The 15,799-nt window shown below is 40.7% G+C and overlaps 1 protein-coding gene across 1 annotated transcript; it reads right to left on the bottom strand.

Annotated features, from left to right (window-relative positions):
- Window positions 1-5,855: 5,855 nt before the first annotated feature.
- ETAA1 (ETAA1 activator of ATR kinase) lies at window positions 5,856-14,658 on the bottom strand. The gene is made up of 6 exons (XM_084515035.1): window positions 14,428-14,658; window positions 13,587-13,724; window positions 13,238-13,314; window positions 11,571-11,689; window positions 9,096-11,197; window positions 5,856-7,155 (listed from the first exon to the last, which is right to left on the bottom strand). The coding sequence occupies exons 1-6, from the start codon at window positions 14,642-14,644 to the stop codon at window positions 7,040-7,042; spliced, it is 2,769 nt and encodes a 922-aa protein (XP_084371161.1). The 5' UTR covers window positions 14,645-14,658; the 3' UTR covers window positions 5,856-7,039.
- Window positions 14,659-15,799: the final 1,141 nt, after the last annotated feature.

A 15,799-nucleotide genomic window follows, 5' to 3' on the forward strand; every position in this document is an offset into this window, starting at 1 on the left:
CATTCACCTCCATAACTCTTTCTACAGGCTGTCCTCCAACTTTTCCTCATATCTGTATGGTTATCTATTAGGAAACTGTCACTTAGGCAGACTCTTTTTAATGCATTATATTGTCAAGATTTGACACTCCAATGCAGAGCATTCAAACTTTTTTGATCTCTATAAATTTTTCATCGGGGATGTGGAGCCTTTCATAAATTTCGCCTACATAGATTGCTACAGAGCATATATGAGCTTGCTGTTGTCACTCACCCCACACACCTCCTTCAGAAGCCATCCAGATATTCCCCCTACACGTCCACAGATTACAGGCTGTACAGCTTTAACACATGAAATGCAACATCCTTAAATGTCAGGAGTGGATGACTTACGCCTTAGAAAATATCTGAGTTTAAGATCTAACTAAAAGTGAGTGTAAATTTGAAATGTAGGAGATAGCTCCAATCCCTTGTAAAGGAGCAGGAGCATCATGTTGTGGAAACCTTAATTGCACATGATTCCTAATTGGATCTACTGAGCACGCTTAACAACCCCTTCAGACATTGAGGGGTGATAATTACTGACGGATGGAGAGGAAAAAAGAAGAGTTTTGAAAAGTCTGTGTGACATGTGCGTGGCAGTGTCTTCTGTGAGGGTCCCATATCAGCCTTTGTTACTACAACCAATGAACCTATGAGCCTTACACCCCCAACCCATGAACAACACAGCTTTCTTCCTTCTTACTATTGGTTGGAAATCTGGTGTTACGAACAATCTGGTGTTACGAATCTTCTGGGGTATTCAGAGGTTTTATATTGGACATTTTGGTCCTGGCTGGTTTGACTGTCCTTCTCAGGAGTGGTTCACATGGAAGTTGCACAAGGCAGTATGCTGAAAATTGAGCAAATGGCATAGAAAATATTTTTAGTCATTCTGTAAAATTCCGTTTCCTTCATTCTTTGCTAATACCTATTCAAGTTCAGTAACAGAACAGTTATTAGGATTGTTGTCAACTGCTTACACAGCATTAAAGCTTACAAAACATCTGGCCTTATCCAGGTATGTTGTAGCCTATAAAAAGTAACCTGGAAGACAGGAATTCAAATTTCTGATATTTCTAAGCATACATTTCAGGTTTTTGCTGTAGAACATGAGAGTTAAATGTGAGTCCTTTGCAAGTCCTTACTGGTGGAGAAAGAGTTAACAGTTCATCTGCTAAAATGTTGCCCAACTGTTATGCAAGCCTTTGAGAACAAATTTTTCTTTCTATCATTATGTCCTTTATTTTTTAATTTAATTTAATTTTATTTTTTGTGAGTGAGGTTTGGTTTTCTATAGGCCTCTAACATCCAAAGGTGCAGCTAGGTATCTAATGGGATATTCAAAACGAACTGTTCATCAAGGTCTTTTTAATACCACTTGAATCACCAATGTGACTAGCCATGAGTAACTTTCCCAGGTGCTTAAATATCCATACATACTTGGCCCTACAGCCATGGTTCTGCAAAACATGCCAGTGTATACTCAGCTTTAGGTCTCCCCTGCACCCCCCCAAAAAAATAAATTAAAAATTAAAAAAAAAAATCCCTAAAACCTAACTTGCTGTGTTGAGTTCGAATATCACACTTCATTTTGACTGACCCAGCTTCTGTTCACAGAGAGTGCAGCAGTGCGCGCCAAGCTTCATTCCCATGTCTACACGTAGTTTTCTGGGGTTAAAGCCTGAATCAAGTTTTTCCTTCAGTAAGGACAAGCTGCAAAGAGCAGACAACCTCATTAAAAAGGAAATCTATAAATCCAGTAATCCTCTCCTCACCTCTGCTAACTGCATGTTGGAGGTGAAAGCTGTTAACTGCAGCTTTTACAAGCTATGCATAAATGCAACCTTTTCCCACCAAAAACTTTGCAAGTGCGCATAAACAATAACAATTTCTGATAAATGCAATCCTGTTTCACTAGATTTATGTGCTAAAGATGAGAACTACTTAGGGTAATGAAATGCATGGGCTTGATTCTCCGCTCGCCTGAGTCATTCCATTACCTCCAGCGCTTGAAGGAAATTGCAGCAAGAGTAGAATCAGGCCCTTAATGGTTGCAAGCTGCCATACTGACATTACACGCAGACAATAGTCAAAGAAATTTATATTTAGTTCCACAAGAGCAGCACATTAGATATTCTTAAGTGTTTTATGAGGCAGGACTTTTCTGACTATTCTGACAAAACCACCAGTATGCGTCGTAACCGGAGCTTTGAACAAATATTGCAGTTATGATTTACGGCACAATTGCCGGAGTCTTCCTGGCTTCATCTTTGATGGCTACTTACTCAGGCTGTCATTTTTTGCTCCACAGATTATGTCTGCCTCGGCCTCTTCCGCAAACACTGGATTCACTGGAGTGTGTTACAGACAATACGGCTCTCAAACAATGAAGCATTTGTGTTCATTTTCTTCTATTTTATCTTTGGAATTCTACTATTTAGGTCACTATCTGTTGCTTCCAGCTACTCTTCCCTGACAAATTGTAGCTCTTTTTAGGCTTAAAAAGATATAATCAATGAATTCATCTATGTTATTCCTCTGGGTATAAAGGTCTAGATGTAATAAGTGCTGCACATAGTCTAAGATTACATTGCCATGCCTGAACTGCAGCCCCAAGATTAATTGTGCATTATAGGCCAAAATCTGAAGAGCTGCTGGATGCTGACCTCTTCAAAAATCTGAGATAAATATCACAATAAAGAATATTATTACCAAATTTCTCAAATGCTTTAAACATGGTCCCTCACCAGCATGAGCAGGAAGGATGCGAATATGTGTATGTATATTCCACAACACATAATTTTATATACAGATAACGATGAATGGATCCTTTACTTGATTGTACCTGTCTTTGTAAAAGAAAAAACACCACAAGTTTTAGTTTAGACAGGTAATCCTCGGGTTTTAGCGAGTACCATCACTCATAGTGAGATTGCCCATGAAATAAAAATGATCCTCAGGTATGGGGATGTACAGGAATTCCATTTTCATTTAAAGTCAAGCTCACTGATTGCTCTGCTCATGTAAAAAATTGCTGTGCTCTGAATGAAACGAAGATGAGTGCTTAAGCAAACAGTTATAAATTAATTTATAATGAAACATGACAGTCATAATTTAATTTGGAATGTATTTAAGATTGTTGTTACTATTTGTATAGGCCCTTTTTGCCTGGAGGAAGATGTGACTTCATAGTGAAATGTCAGCTATTGAAATACCAAACTTTTTACGCGTACACATGTATTAATTAATTAAAATCGTGTAGATACTTTCCTAATGAAGAACTGTTGTCTGCTGCAAGCAGTCAGACAAAAGCTTGCAGATCGAGGCTGGCACATGCAGGATCAGCGGGGCACCGGGAATTACCAGTGAGCACCAGGGCTGCTGAGCGTAACCTGTGGGGTCGTGTGGCTGCCATGCAGCTTCTCCCTCGGTGGAGGGAAGAGGGACCTAAGACAAGAGCAAGCAGGAGGGATGCAGTTTTTGCACCTCTCTGCTCTGAAGAGCAGCTGCCGAGGCCCAGCACCACGTACATCCCTGCAGCATCTGCTAGGCAGAAACCAGCTCTGTGGTGTGTACTCTTATTTTGCATGCATAGCTACAGAGTTTATTTTTTATTGCGTTTCCTCTTTGTTTCTCCCCAAGCAATATAAATGTATTTCTTATTCAGAGATTAAAAATACCTAGGCTGTGGAATTTCACCTGTGATGCTGTAGAGGTTGCTGTTCTTTATAGGTATTTCTGAGCCCTAATAAACCTTCTGCCTGCACTGACTCCACCAATGAAACTGTACAGGGTTGAAATATTTCTCAAAGTTTTTCACTTTTACCAGATTTGCCTAATAAAAATGGTATAGAAGGGTTTTAATTCTAAGGCAAGACATGATTTATCTGTTTCTAATAGCACCAAGTAACAAAAAGAAGCTCTATTCAGTTTGTTAATTGGAAGATGATATGGTAGGGCATTTGGGGACAGTCAGCGAGGGTGTGACCAAAAAAAAATCTTACTTTGTCTTGACTTCAGTTAAGAAACCATGATCCCAAGAACTTGTGATTTCTATTTGGAAAGCAGCTTTTGAGAAAGACCACATTACAGGCCTTGAAGCATAATATCCCTGCTGAAAATAGGTATTTATGAAAAGTAAAATAAAAGCCAAAGCCCCTCTGTTACGATTAGTTTAATGGGAGAGGGCAGTAGATGTGTTAGCTGTCAGCTGTCAAAAATGAGATGTTTCACTCTCGCCAGCAGACAGTTTCTTAAAATGCAGTGAAGTACTTAGGTAAGGAAGTGACAGTAATTTGTCTAAAGGTAGCTTGCATCTTCCTCCAGCTGGAAGGTTTGTGAGGGGTCCTTCCCAGACCCCTTGTGAGAATGGAGTTCCCCTTGTACACAGAGCCCTGTTCTGCAGCTCGGAGGGCAGGCAGGTTGGCTCCTGTGAAAGAAGAGCGAGCGTGCTCTTACCCTGCTCTGCGGGGAGACCAGCGGTGGCATTTCAGGAGGGCAGCTCCAGGGCCTTTTTCTCGTAGGCACCTGAGAAAATCAGCGTCACCTGAAAGGGCAGTGAGCTGGCTTTAAACTCTGGGGTGCACTCAAGGACACGCAGTGGCACGTGTTCAGAATGGTGTTTTGTGTGCTGAGCTTGGGTAGCCATCATGTGCTCAGCCTGTGTTTCGTGTTATGTATCTTCTGTTTATCCCCACTTCAAATCTGATTTGATCCTTTCACATCAGGGAATGAAACCTTCCTAAAAAATACTCTCCAGTTCCGACAATCAGTTTTTTTCTCTTCTAGTTAGTTTATAGTCTCAAACCAGAAGAATGATTAACCACACCATCCTTGAAAACAAACATTATCCTGGCTCCTTTTAAATTGAATCATTTCTAGAGAAAAATCCTGGAGAGGCAAGGGTTCATAAGCTGAACGCTGTCCTAGCAAAAGCCTAACTTTGTCTTTTGCAATAGAATTTGACATTCTTGTGTCAGTACCTTAAAAGCCAGCCTTATAATTTTCGTATTTAATACTGATGGTAGAAGTCTTTTCTCATAGCCACTTTCTTGGCCAGTAGTGCATCTGGCAAGTTACCTGATGGTTTAGATTTTCCTAGAACACCATGAAGACAAACATCCCTCAGATACACAGATCAAACCACATTCTCTGGATAAACGCAGTTTTTGCAACCACTGCTACTTGTGTTGCATTTATTTGTAACATGGCCATGCAAATCTGCTGTCTTCTGAACCATCAGAGCACTGCCAGCAGAGGTTTGACAACACAACAGAGAACCTCGCTATTTCATGTTATAGTATCTGTGTTATTATGGTGAGCTGTAAACATTTTTCTCTGGGTTAACTTTGTCAGATCAGGAAGCTGATCCAACTCATCGTATGTTGCACAACAGCTGGAATTGGCAGGACAGGGAACTGCAGCCAGAAACTGTAAGTAATGCTCACTTGGCACAGCATCGCCTTCGGTAGACTTAAGGATTTGATTTTATAATCCAGCAACTAGCACCAAGAACGGTGGCTGATATAAAAGCACCTCCAGTAGCTTGAAAACCAATAGAGCTTACTGTTTCAGGGCTCCACTGCAGATGGTTATGTTTACAACCAGTGCCCCCACAAAGGAGTTTTAGTTTAAACTGACCAAGAGAAGCACTTTGCCACCACTATAGGTGTGTGCATGCAAAATTGAGGTGTGGAATAACTGAGTAAGTTAGTAGGCATGAGAGAACTGTCAGGTAAAGTCAGGATGGAATTCCTATCCCACTCCCTTTTACCAGTTTCTGCATTGTAGTATTTCCCAGAACAGAGTAGAGAAATGTAAAAAAAAAAACAAAACAACAAAAAAACGAATTTAATGATGATTTACAAATATACAATACTTACATTTTTAAGAGTTACAAAACCAGTACATATTACAGGAACCAAAAGCTTCATCTAGCCTTTGGTACATTTTGAAGTTATTTATTTACAAAGAAAAATCACAGTCACTTTTCATAGTGTCACATGTTTACATATAGGCATTTCTCAGTTGAAAAATATCTTGCAGCTTACCCACAGGCACTTTTTGCAGTTTGAGCTCTGCACCCATCTATCACATCGAGAATTCTATCAGCCCCCGTTAAGCTGACATGACCTTGCATTATTATGTTTTAACAGCCTTTAGTTTGAAAAATATGTATAACCCATAACACTAAACTGATTCACAGTTGCTGACATTTCACCTGGTATATTTTGTATTGCTTACAGTTTGGTAAAACGACATGGGATTCCTTTTTTTAAAAAAAAAATAAAAAAAATGCTTGGTAATACTTGGTTAGAAAAAGGTGGTCTAATTTTGGTAGTTATGATATTTCCAACTCTTTGTGGAGGAAATGAAAAACAAAAATGTCCTTTCCAGGATGTTATTTCACCTTACGAAACTTGCATATTAAATTATTCCTTCATCATGTACAATTCTTACCTTAAGAATTAAGGTAACAGACACAAACTGAGCAAGATTTCTAAAACCTATTAATTTCCAATAGTTTCCCCAATGACAGATGTTTTCTGTACTTCCTTTAAAGCAAAACTTTAGAACTTTCACCTACCTGAAAGCAAACATTGTTTAGTCCATATGTGCTCAAGTGTCTTCCTTTAGATTAAGATACTCCTAATAAGAGAAATACAGCCAAAATACATACAGTCTGTTTTTGAAGCCTTCTACTTATTTGGGTCTGCAAATGCTTGCATGTGCTCATGATTTTTACAGTATACAACTTCAATGCATAACAGAACATGAACTCAGTACAATCTTGAACTTCATTATGTTGAAGATATTTGGGACTAGAATTTTACCACTGGTATTTTTTAGATAAGATTAAATACCACCAGAATATTATTTGTGGTTCAGGATCAAGATTTTTTTTTTTTTTATATCAGGAAATAAGCAAAGCTTGTTGTCAGTAGCCATGAACACAGTTTTAAAAAGTCTTCCAGCATTACAATATTTCCCTCCCCAAAACTTGATAACTCCTGTCAAACTCAAGCATCTTTTAAGAATGCCTGCATTCTGGATTTTCTTCGTGCAAGAGCTTCTTGTTTCTTTCTTTCAATTTCTTCTTGAGAACATTTCCTGTTTTTTTGTTCCACCGCAGCCACTGTAAATAAAAAATATGCATTAGGAGCCTTCAAGTTTGTTCAATATGTATTTTAACTCATCTATTTTCGGTGGCTGAAGATATATGGCAAGAGCACACCATTCTGACATATGAGGCACCCAAGTTAAAAATGGCTCATCTATCCTGTCCCCAAGGCAGGAAGGGGTATAAGATGCATGACCTTTGTAGTGCTAGTGATTACTGCCTCCCAATGAAAGTACTGGGATGCAGACATTTGCTTCAAGGAAATTTTACTTGGCTGCCCTTCAAGTGAACCTTGTGACATCAGGAGTCAACACAGGGGATGGCAATGGGTTAAGAAAATTAAGGCTATCAGAGTGAAAAGGGCTCCACAATTTAGTGAGTTAGGTAGAGATATGGGCACAGAGATGGTATAGACACAGGGGTCAGATATAGTACAGGTGTCACACAAATAAAACCAGAAAGGTTGAAAAAAGGTCAAAAGTAGCAATAAAAATCGGCAAAGGAGACAAGAACATGATAGCCAAACGTAATATTTTATATGTTGTGTTACAGAACTATAAATTCCCATACAATAAAATCCTGACCTCATTGGATCCAACAGGAAGACTCCCATCATTCTGCACGTCAAGTATTTTATTGTTTTTATGCACCAATTTCCAATTAATCTATTTTTAATAAGTAGCCTTTCAGACTGGGTAAATAATGGAAAAAAAAAAAAAAAAAAGCCTGTTTGCTTCTTAAAAAAAGATTAATTACAGATATCCATGACAAATTTTGTATTAGTTTTAGAAGAGATTGCTTAATGGCCATCTTTTTGTTACAGCAAGGTCCTTTTCCAAAAAAACTTAAGATGAGGGAGGAATTTTGTTGTTTCTCTTAAAATAGAATCTATGCTATCAGGTACTTTCTATTTCATTCATTTATTCTCTGAAACATTCCACAGAATGACTAGTTATCTCTCCTCTCCTCCCCACCTGACATCCAAAATAGCTACTTTCCATTTACTTGTTTCTACGCTGGGTACAAAACAGATAAAATACTGATTCTTTAGGTAATGCTGGCTGGTGGTATGCAGGAATTATTTTTTGGTTTTGTAACAGTGCTTCCTGAGAATGGAGGTTGGTATACTACACTAAATTTCAAGGCCTATTTTATCAAAATGAATATTGATTAGTACTTCACCAAGCAATTAGGTCAAATAAAAACAAGAACTGACTGAAACTTGACTGTCTGCATTTCCCTAGCAAGTAATATCAGTGCATAGAATATACAGATGATGGACTAATGACCAACTGCGAGGCTAAATGAAATGTTAGTGTTTAGACTGATCACAAAGAGTATTTCATTGGCAATTCTGTTCACAGAGCAAACAACAATACACACCTACTTTCAGAACGATTTGAGGTTCCAATTTCCAGGTATACACTAATAAAAAGGAATTGGCATCCCATATCATCTGCTGCCATCTTTCCCTGCCCCATCATTAACTGGGGTTTTATGAATCATGGCTGAAAAAGTAATTGTTAATGGCTTTTTTTTTGTTTGTTTTTATTTTTCCCAAAATGTACTGTAAATTAAAGCACTGACTTGCACTACAGCATTTACTGTGTATCAACAGTTTTAAGCAGGTCAGACTATGGTATGCTGACTGCCGCATCAGGGTGTACTTGATCCTAATGATTCTGAGCATTTATGGAGACCGTGAAGTATTCTGAGAAGTGGAATGAAGATGGGGAAGTGAAGTCCCTAACTACAAGAATTCAAGAGATGTGTCAGGATGATTTTAGTTCGGAGAAAACAACCTCCAAGTTCTCGTTAGAACATTTACTAACACCTAAACTGAACAGATGAACATTGAAGCCTACTTTGAAATATGGTACAAACTTCTCCTTTGACTTTCTGATTACAGTAAGAAAACAAAAACGGTGTAGCAGTAATGGAACAAAGACACATACCTGATGTAGACAGTGCAAAAGACTCTGAAAGGTGCCTCTTGAAAGGTGGTTTTGTATTCTCAGGTTTGCTGTACAAAGCCACATGCACCTGATTCTTACTTCCTTCCAAACCCTGCGGAGCAATTCCAATGCCAGAATGACTCCCTGGATTTTCTGACCCTACATGGAGAGTGTTCTGAGAACTGTTAGTCTTTCGGAACTTAAACTTTGAAGGCACAGCTGATGTTTTGTTACCAGAATTGTTATTTGTTGTCTTTCCTGCATTATTTAAGAGATCTTGGCCATCTAATCTTTTGCTACTAAAAACATTTATTGTGTTAGCTGGACTTGTTTCAGAATGAGTCTCTCTTGCTGGCACAGAATTTGACCTGTACCATTTTCCTGAAAAACTCTTTGTAGTATCTTCAGAAGCAGCTTGATGATAGTTTTTAGATAGTGTATATTTACAGTCCATAGAAGTACCCGAGATCATTGATAGAGGGCTTGAAACACTTTTACAGTTCACTGTCTGCCCTGTTGTAGTCAGTCCATATGTAACCCTTGAGAAGTTCCTACCGGAATTGTTTAGTGAAAACCCATCCTGTTTTGCATTTGTTTTTTGGGCCACGAAGCAATCAGATAGTCCTTGTTTAGATGCTGTGAAGCCACTGTCAACATTCGTTCTGGAGAGATTACTGGCTTCTTGTACAGTTTTAGCTCTTTCATTTCCTTGTTTAGCATCCTGGCTCCGAGTCTGCTTTTCTATATCATCACATACTTGATACAACAATTCATCATCCTCACAGTTTGCATCCCACAGACTATCGGATTCACAAAACATGTCCAAAACCTCATCAGAGAATTTTGGTTCATTCCAGTCATCAAATGACGGAGTACTTTTCTTTGGTATTTCAACTGGATTTACATGACCTGTATTAGCTTGGTTAACCGCTTTAATTGCATCACTAGGTTTAGTATTGGTAGAAATATTGGCTGATTCACAGAAAATATTGTGCAAGTTACTCCCAGGTTTTTCAGTCCATGGTCTGTGAGGATTAGGTCTTGATGGGAAAAGAACAGGGTTACCTTTAGGCTCAACAGTTCCATTTCCATTCTTCACTTGAGATTGCATTGAAACGGGAATATAGCTAAAATCATTGTTCTGGGCACTTCTCCAAGTAGAACCAGTGGTTGCCGTCTTTGAGTTTTCCATCTTATTAAATGGCTTTTGTAAAGAAAGAGACTTTGCAACATTGTGTGTGTTTTTACTAGGATGCTTCAAAGGTGAAAACTGAGAACTTTTAGATTTGTGTACACCCTCCAAAGAAATTACTGAATTGCAGCTACTTCTTTCCTTTGTTCTGCCAGCATCGCTGAAACCACGCACAGAAGTATTTATAGGAATTGTTGCAGCTTCTTCAGTATTAATCAACTCAGGATTTTGGGTTATTTGCATCACAAAAGAGTCATCTGCCAAAAAATCTGTATCCCAATCATCAAAATCATCATGAACTACTCCAGCAGGCTTACTGGAGACCACCACTTGTTTCTTCAAAGGAGTATTTTTTTTTGTCAGTCTGTTAGTATCCGTTTTTGGAAGAGTCTGGTTCACACTTCCTAGTGCATAGAGATTATGTTTTTGACATGCATCTGAATTACCATGTTGTGTATTTTTAATTTGTTCAGGAAGGTGTTCCTCCTCCAGTGTCCTTTTGTTTTCATGGAAACTATTATTCAAAGAAATACCCGATAGTCCTTGGCTCAACTGTCCAGTACACTTCTGGGTAGAGCAATCAAAAAGAGCATGAAGAGCTATTTCGGCCTCAAGGTCTACAGAGTTTTGACTGCTCGACAGACAGGGCTCTGCAGCGGTGATGCCAGTGCTTTCTGCAACTGGTTTCAGGGACAGAGCAGCACCTGTTTCAGAAACTTCACTAAGGAGTGATTTCAGGTTCTTCCTATTTACTTCATCTTTGTAACTTTTTAAAGAATCTGAGGCAGTCTGGATAAAGCCACGGCCAAGCTTCTCTTGTTCCTGAACAGCATCTAGCTCTACCAGATTTTTATCAAATTCCTTGGCCAATTTCATGAGCTCCTCTTCAGGATTTTTTATTTTAAGATCTCTAGATTTAAAAAACAAAACAACAACAACAACAAAAAAACCAACAACAACAAAAAAAAAACAGAGGGAGAAAAAATCAGATCTACTGAGAAAGTTTTTCCAACTTCAACTACACCATCCTACATGCTGTTTATTCTCTAGGTTACCAAGCTACAGCGTATGAGCGAATCCTACTGCTTTCAGTGCAGTCAGCATGCAATCCTTTTGATAATTCCCAACGATAACTACCCCATTAGCAAGAGATAGCAAATGCAAAGCTAAAAGCATTCTGTATGCTAATGTACAATTACATGGCTCACTATACATAATGGACCACCACATACCCTTTTTCACAAAAACCCAGCAGTGATGGGCGAGACCAAACAGTAACTTACCTTGTACAGCTTAACTTTGTCCTAGCTCGTACTTTTACTGCACCAGGTGTACAGGGAATAGCATCCTCCCCAATCCATGTCCCTAAAAGGGAGCCTTCGTTACAGGCTGCTTTTTCATCCTGAATGATTAGATTTGTAATGCTTAGCAATTTGACTTCAGATAAAGATTGGACTAGACACACACCCTGCGTTAAAGTTGCTAAACCAATTAAACTGGATCAAATCTGTTGAAAGCCAAAGACAGGAGCTAAACCAATACAAGCTAAGCAAGATTACTGCAACACTGTCTACTGATAGTTGTATCAGTTTAATTATATCAATTTAAAGCAGGAACTTCAATTTAAATAATTGAATTTTACTTTGGTGCTCAAAGCTAATACTATATTTGCTTCCCCAATCAACTTTACACATAATTTGCAATATTCACATTACAAGCTGTGATTAGTTTACCTCCGTATACTAGTGAGGAGCTACTTGAGATACCCTGTCTTTATCCACTTAGAGCAGCATTAACAGATCAGAGAATTTGAAATAAATCATATTCTGTATGCTTCCTGGAAAAAATTCTGACTTCTTCCATTACAACTATTTTATCCAAGGAGCCTTTAAACAGAAACAAATGAAGTTCAGACACTGAATGAGGATGTTTCAGAGCTTCAAAGTTCAGGCTGCATTCTAAGTTCCCAAATCTAAGAGATACTCTATTGCCATGGTAAAACGTACAGAGGGACAGAGCAAAATGTTGGATGTGAGAAATTACTGCACTTAAGCCAGCAAAAGTAATTAGAACTTTTAACTGCCAGGTAGATTTAGGTAGGTTTTATTTTTTTTAATTTATATTACAAAAAAATAAGACAAGCAACAGATAGCAGCAAACCCAGTATGATCTTATTTAGTCATGATAGGGCTGTCATACTTTAAAAAGAAGCGGCATCCCTCATCAAGGATTTTCCATTTCTCCCAAATACTCAAAATAGTGAATACATTTAACTAGCTCTGTTAAATACTAGCTCTGGCATATTTTGCAAGCTGAATGCTACAGAGCTCTTTTAGGAATGACAAGTTCTGCTCTTGCACTTAATAAAAAACAAACAATAAGCCTGCTATTGCAACACTAGCTTATTTTCACTTTTAAGGCTGTGGACATCAGATTCACAGCAGAAGAGAGACATCAAGAGCATGGACCTTAGGGTAAAAAGGCAGATCATTTAGAATAATGATGCAACTTCACTATGTTTATATTATTATGGACTTTCTCATCTGAGTCTGTCAGATTTACTTTCCAAGTAAATCCAGTACATGATGAAACTATACCTTTTAATAAGGATAAATAAATCATAATAGATTTCCAGAGATCAGGGGTAATAAACTATATTCTGAAGATAGAACTTTCTAAACACAGCTGCCACAAGTCCATTTTCTTCATACTTTATTTTTACAGCATCTTTGACTTGAAAGAACAATGAGTCAAATGCCATGCTTATGATTTTAATTCAGTCCAGTTTTATAAACACGTTACTAGTTTTCTGCACACTTCTGATAATTCTTCTTACCATGTTAAGAGAGACTACTGTAACTGAAGTTAAGTCTTTAGTAAAAGTGAATAGCGTGGCACTGCCCTGTTTGATTCCTGCATATAAAGAGCATTGTTTTAGAAAGTCAGTTACCTGAGGAGCAATACGATTAACAATTTCTGAAATTTCAACTGCACATCTCCTGGTAGAACGTTTGTTTTTTTCATTACCTAGGAAAACAAAACAACTTTGAAAAACACTACAATTTATAAAGTGCACTGCATCTTAAAGTGTACAATTACACTTGCTGATCAGAACTTGATGCAGCACTATATTTAAGAATTTATGGGGTTTTAATAAAAGCAAAACCAAACCAAGCAACCTAATTACTTCTGGATTCCCCAACTGCCATCATAACAGGAGGAGGCCTTTTTTCAATAAATGTGATAACTCCAATTGCATTCCTCAAACAGGCACCCTGAAGTCTGAATGTTAATATTACCGAGTCCGCGTGCAATTGGCGAATGAGGATCCCAAAAGATTTCTTGCTGTATGTCAGTGTCATTAACAGGAGAGCTGAAGGTAGGTATTCTGGATTTCCTACTCAGTGATCTCTTTGGAGTTTTATGTAAACATGGCTCTGTGTAAAGAGAAAAATGATCTTTGTTAAACAAATGAAAACCTGAAATAGCTTAGAAGATAGAACAGGGCAAGGCACGAAGATGATGCTTTAGGAACTTTTTAAGAATCAAAATGAAGGTCATACTCATCGAGGTTCCTCTGCTTAGAAGGGTATTTTTCATAACTGCACTTGATGCAAAGTCTGATGCGATCTTTGTCAGTTATGTTACCCGAGCTAACAGTTACAGGGTGCTGACAGCTGTATGCTCAGCATCGTGGTGCTAAGGATGAAGATCGTCTATCCTACTGGGGGGAGCGTTGGCTTTAGTGTATGTTAACAAAAATAAGAGTATATATGCTTATAGGGGAGAGTGTTTTGCATTCTGATTTGCTCTGTGTTTTTCACGCAGACTCTGGTTTGAGTCAAACCTTCTGCGGGCCCCTGCAGCACCGTGGGTCACACCCCACCTGCCTACGCTTCCCCGATGGGGGCTTTGCCAGGTCGGCCTGACAAAACCAAGCCTCCAGCTGCAGAGCAGCATCCCCGGGGCTCTCGGTGAGCCAACCCGAGACACTTCACCCTGCCCTTACGGGTGAAGCCGTGCGGGCCTACGGGAACCATTTTCAAGCTGTTAGCCCTGCCTCAGCGGCCCCCCCTCCCTGGGCAGCAGCGCGGCCAGCCCCGGGGGCAGCCCCTGCTGCTGCTGCTCGGCGCCCGGTACCTGCAGCGCCGCGCCCCGCCGCCTCCCCCGCGGCCAGGCCCAGACCCAGGCCCGGAGCCGAGCTCAGGCTCGGGCTCGCCCCGCCCTCCGCCGCCGCCGCTCCGTCCTCCGCCGGCCGTCGGCCGAGCCCCTCGAGGCCGCCGCCGCCTCCGCCTCCGCTGCGCCTCCTCAGGGCGAGCGGCCTGAGGCAGGGCTCGCGCCGCCGGCTACCGGGCATCCCGCCGCCGCCGCGCCCGCCCCGCCGCCGCTGCCGCCGCCGCCATTTTGCCGGGGATCCCAGCCAGCCGCCGCCGATTGGCCGCCGCCGCCCGCGCCGGGCGCCCATTGGCTGCGGAGCGCCGAGGGGGCGGGAGCGGAGGGTTGGCCCCGCCCCGCCTCGCCGCAGCCGCCGTGAGGTGCCTGAGGCGCGCGCTGGGGCCGTTGAACGGTAGCGGGGGTGGCGCTGAGGGGGCGCCTGTCCTGTCCCCGTCCTGTCCCCGTCCTGTCCATGCGGGGTGGCCTCAGGGCGAAAATAAACCAAAAAATAGAGGCAGCCCCTGCAGCCCGGCCCTGGGCTGGCACGCAGGGACCTCCAGAAGGCGAAGTGGGTAGATAAGGGCTGACCGCCAAGTCCCTGAGGGACCCTGCCCCTACACCTCTGACCCCACAGCGGTATTGCAGGCAGTGTAAACGCAAGCACATGGCGTGTGGCACTGTGGATATTTCCTCCCCACCCCACTTCATGAAACATATAAACACATCTACCAAGCGTACAGGTCAAGGAGTGAGCTGCTTACACAGGTCAAGGAGCCAACTGCATGTGTGCTGGTCGCCTGCCTGGTTTTCATGTAATCATTTTGGACTACTTCGGGGTCACACTTCATCTCTAAGGCGTGAGCGGTGGATTTTGGTCTAGGATCAGGAGCGTGAGGAGTTTTAAAGTCACGAAAAATGGATTCCCTGAGTTGAGAAACCTCGTTCCGCCCAAGGCCTCAGGCAAGCAATATGGTTTTCCACTTCTCTGTTCTCAAGAGCGTAATTAAGCCAATAGAAGACGTTTTAACAAGGAAAAAATTAAGTGCTATGTATTAAACAGAGAAATTGTTACATACATGGCTAAAGTATCACAGTTAATCACAGAAAGTTGTGACGTTTGAGTAATCCCTTTGTTTATGTCGTACCCATCAAATGTAACTCAGAGATCAGCCTGAACAAATGGATCTAGAATTAGGCTCCAGAATCCATCACTGAGCATCAGAGCGTGGCTGCTGGCTTGTACTCGCACCAACACGGGCAGATCTTTGCATTGGTCTAAAGCCCGGTGAAGATATGTGTGCGTATGATCACTGGTTGGCAAGACAGTAATTAAGAGCTGCGATGCATCATGCAGGTA

The sequence above is a fragment of the Aythya ferina genome (assembly GCF_964211825.1).
Source record: "Aythya ferina genome assembly, chromosome: 3".
NCBI classification, from domain to species: Eukaryota; Metazoa; Chordata; class Aves; order Anseriformes; family Anatidae; genus Aythya; species Aythya ferina.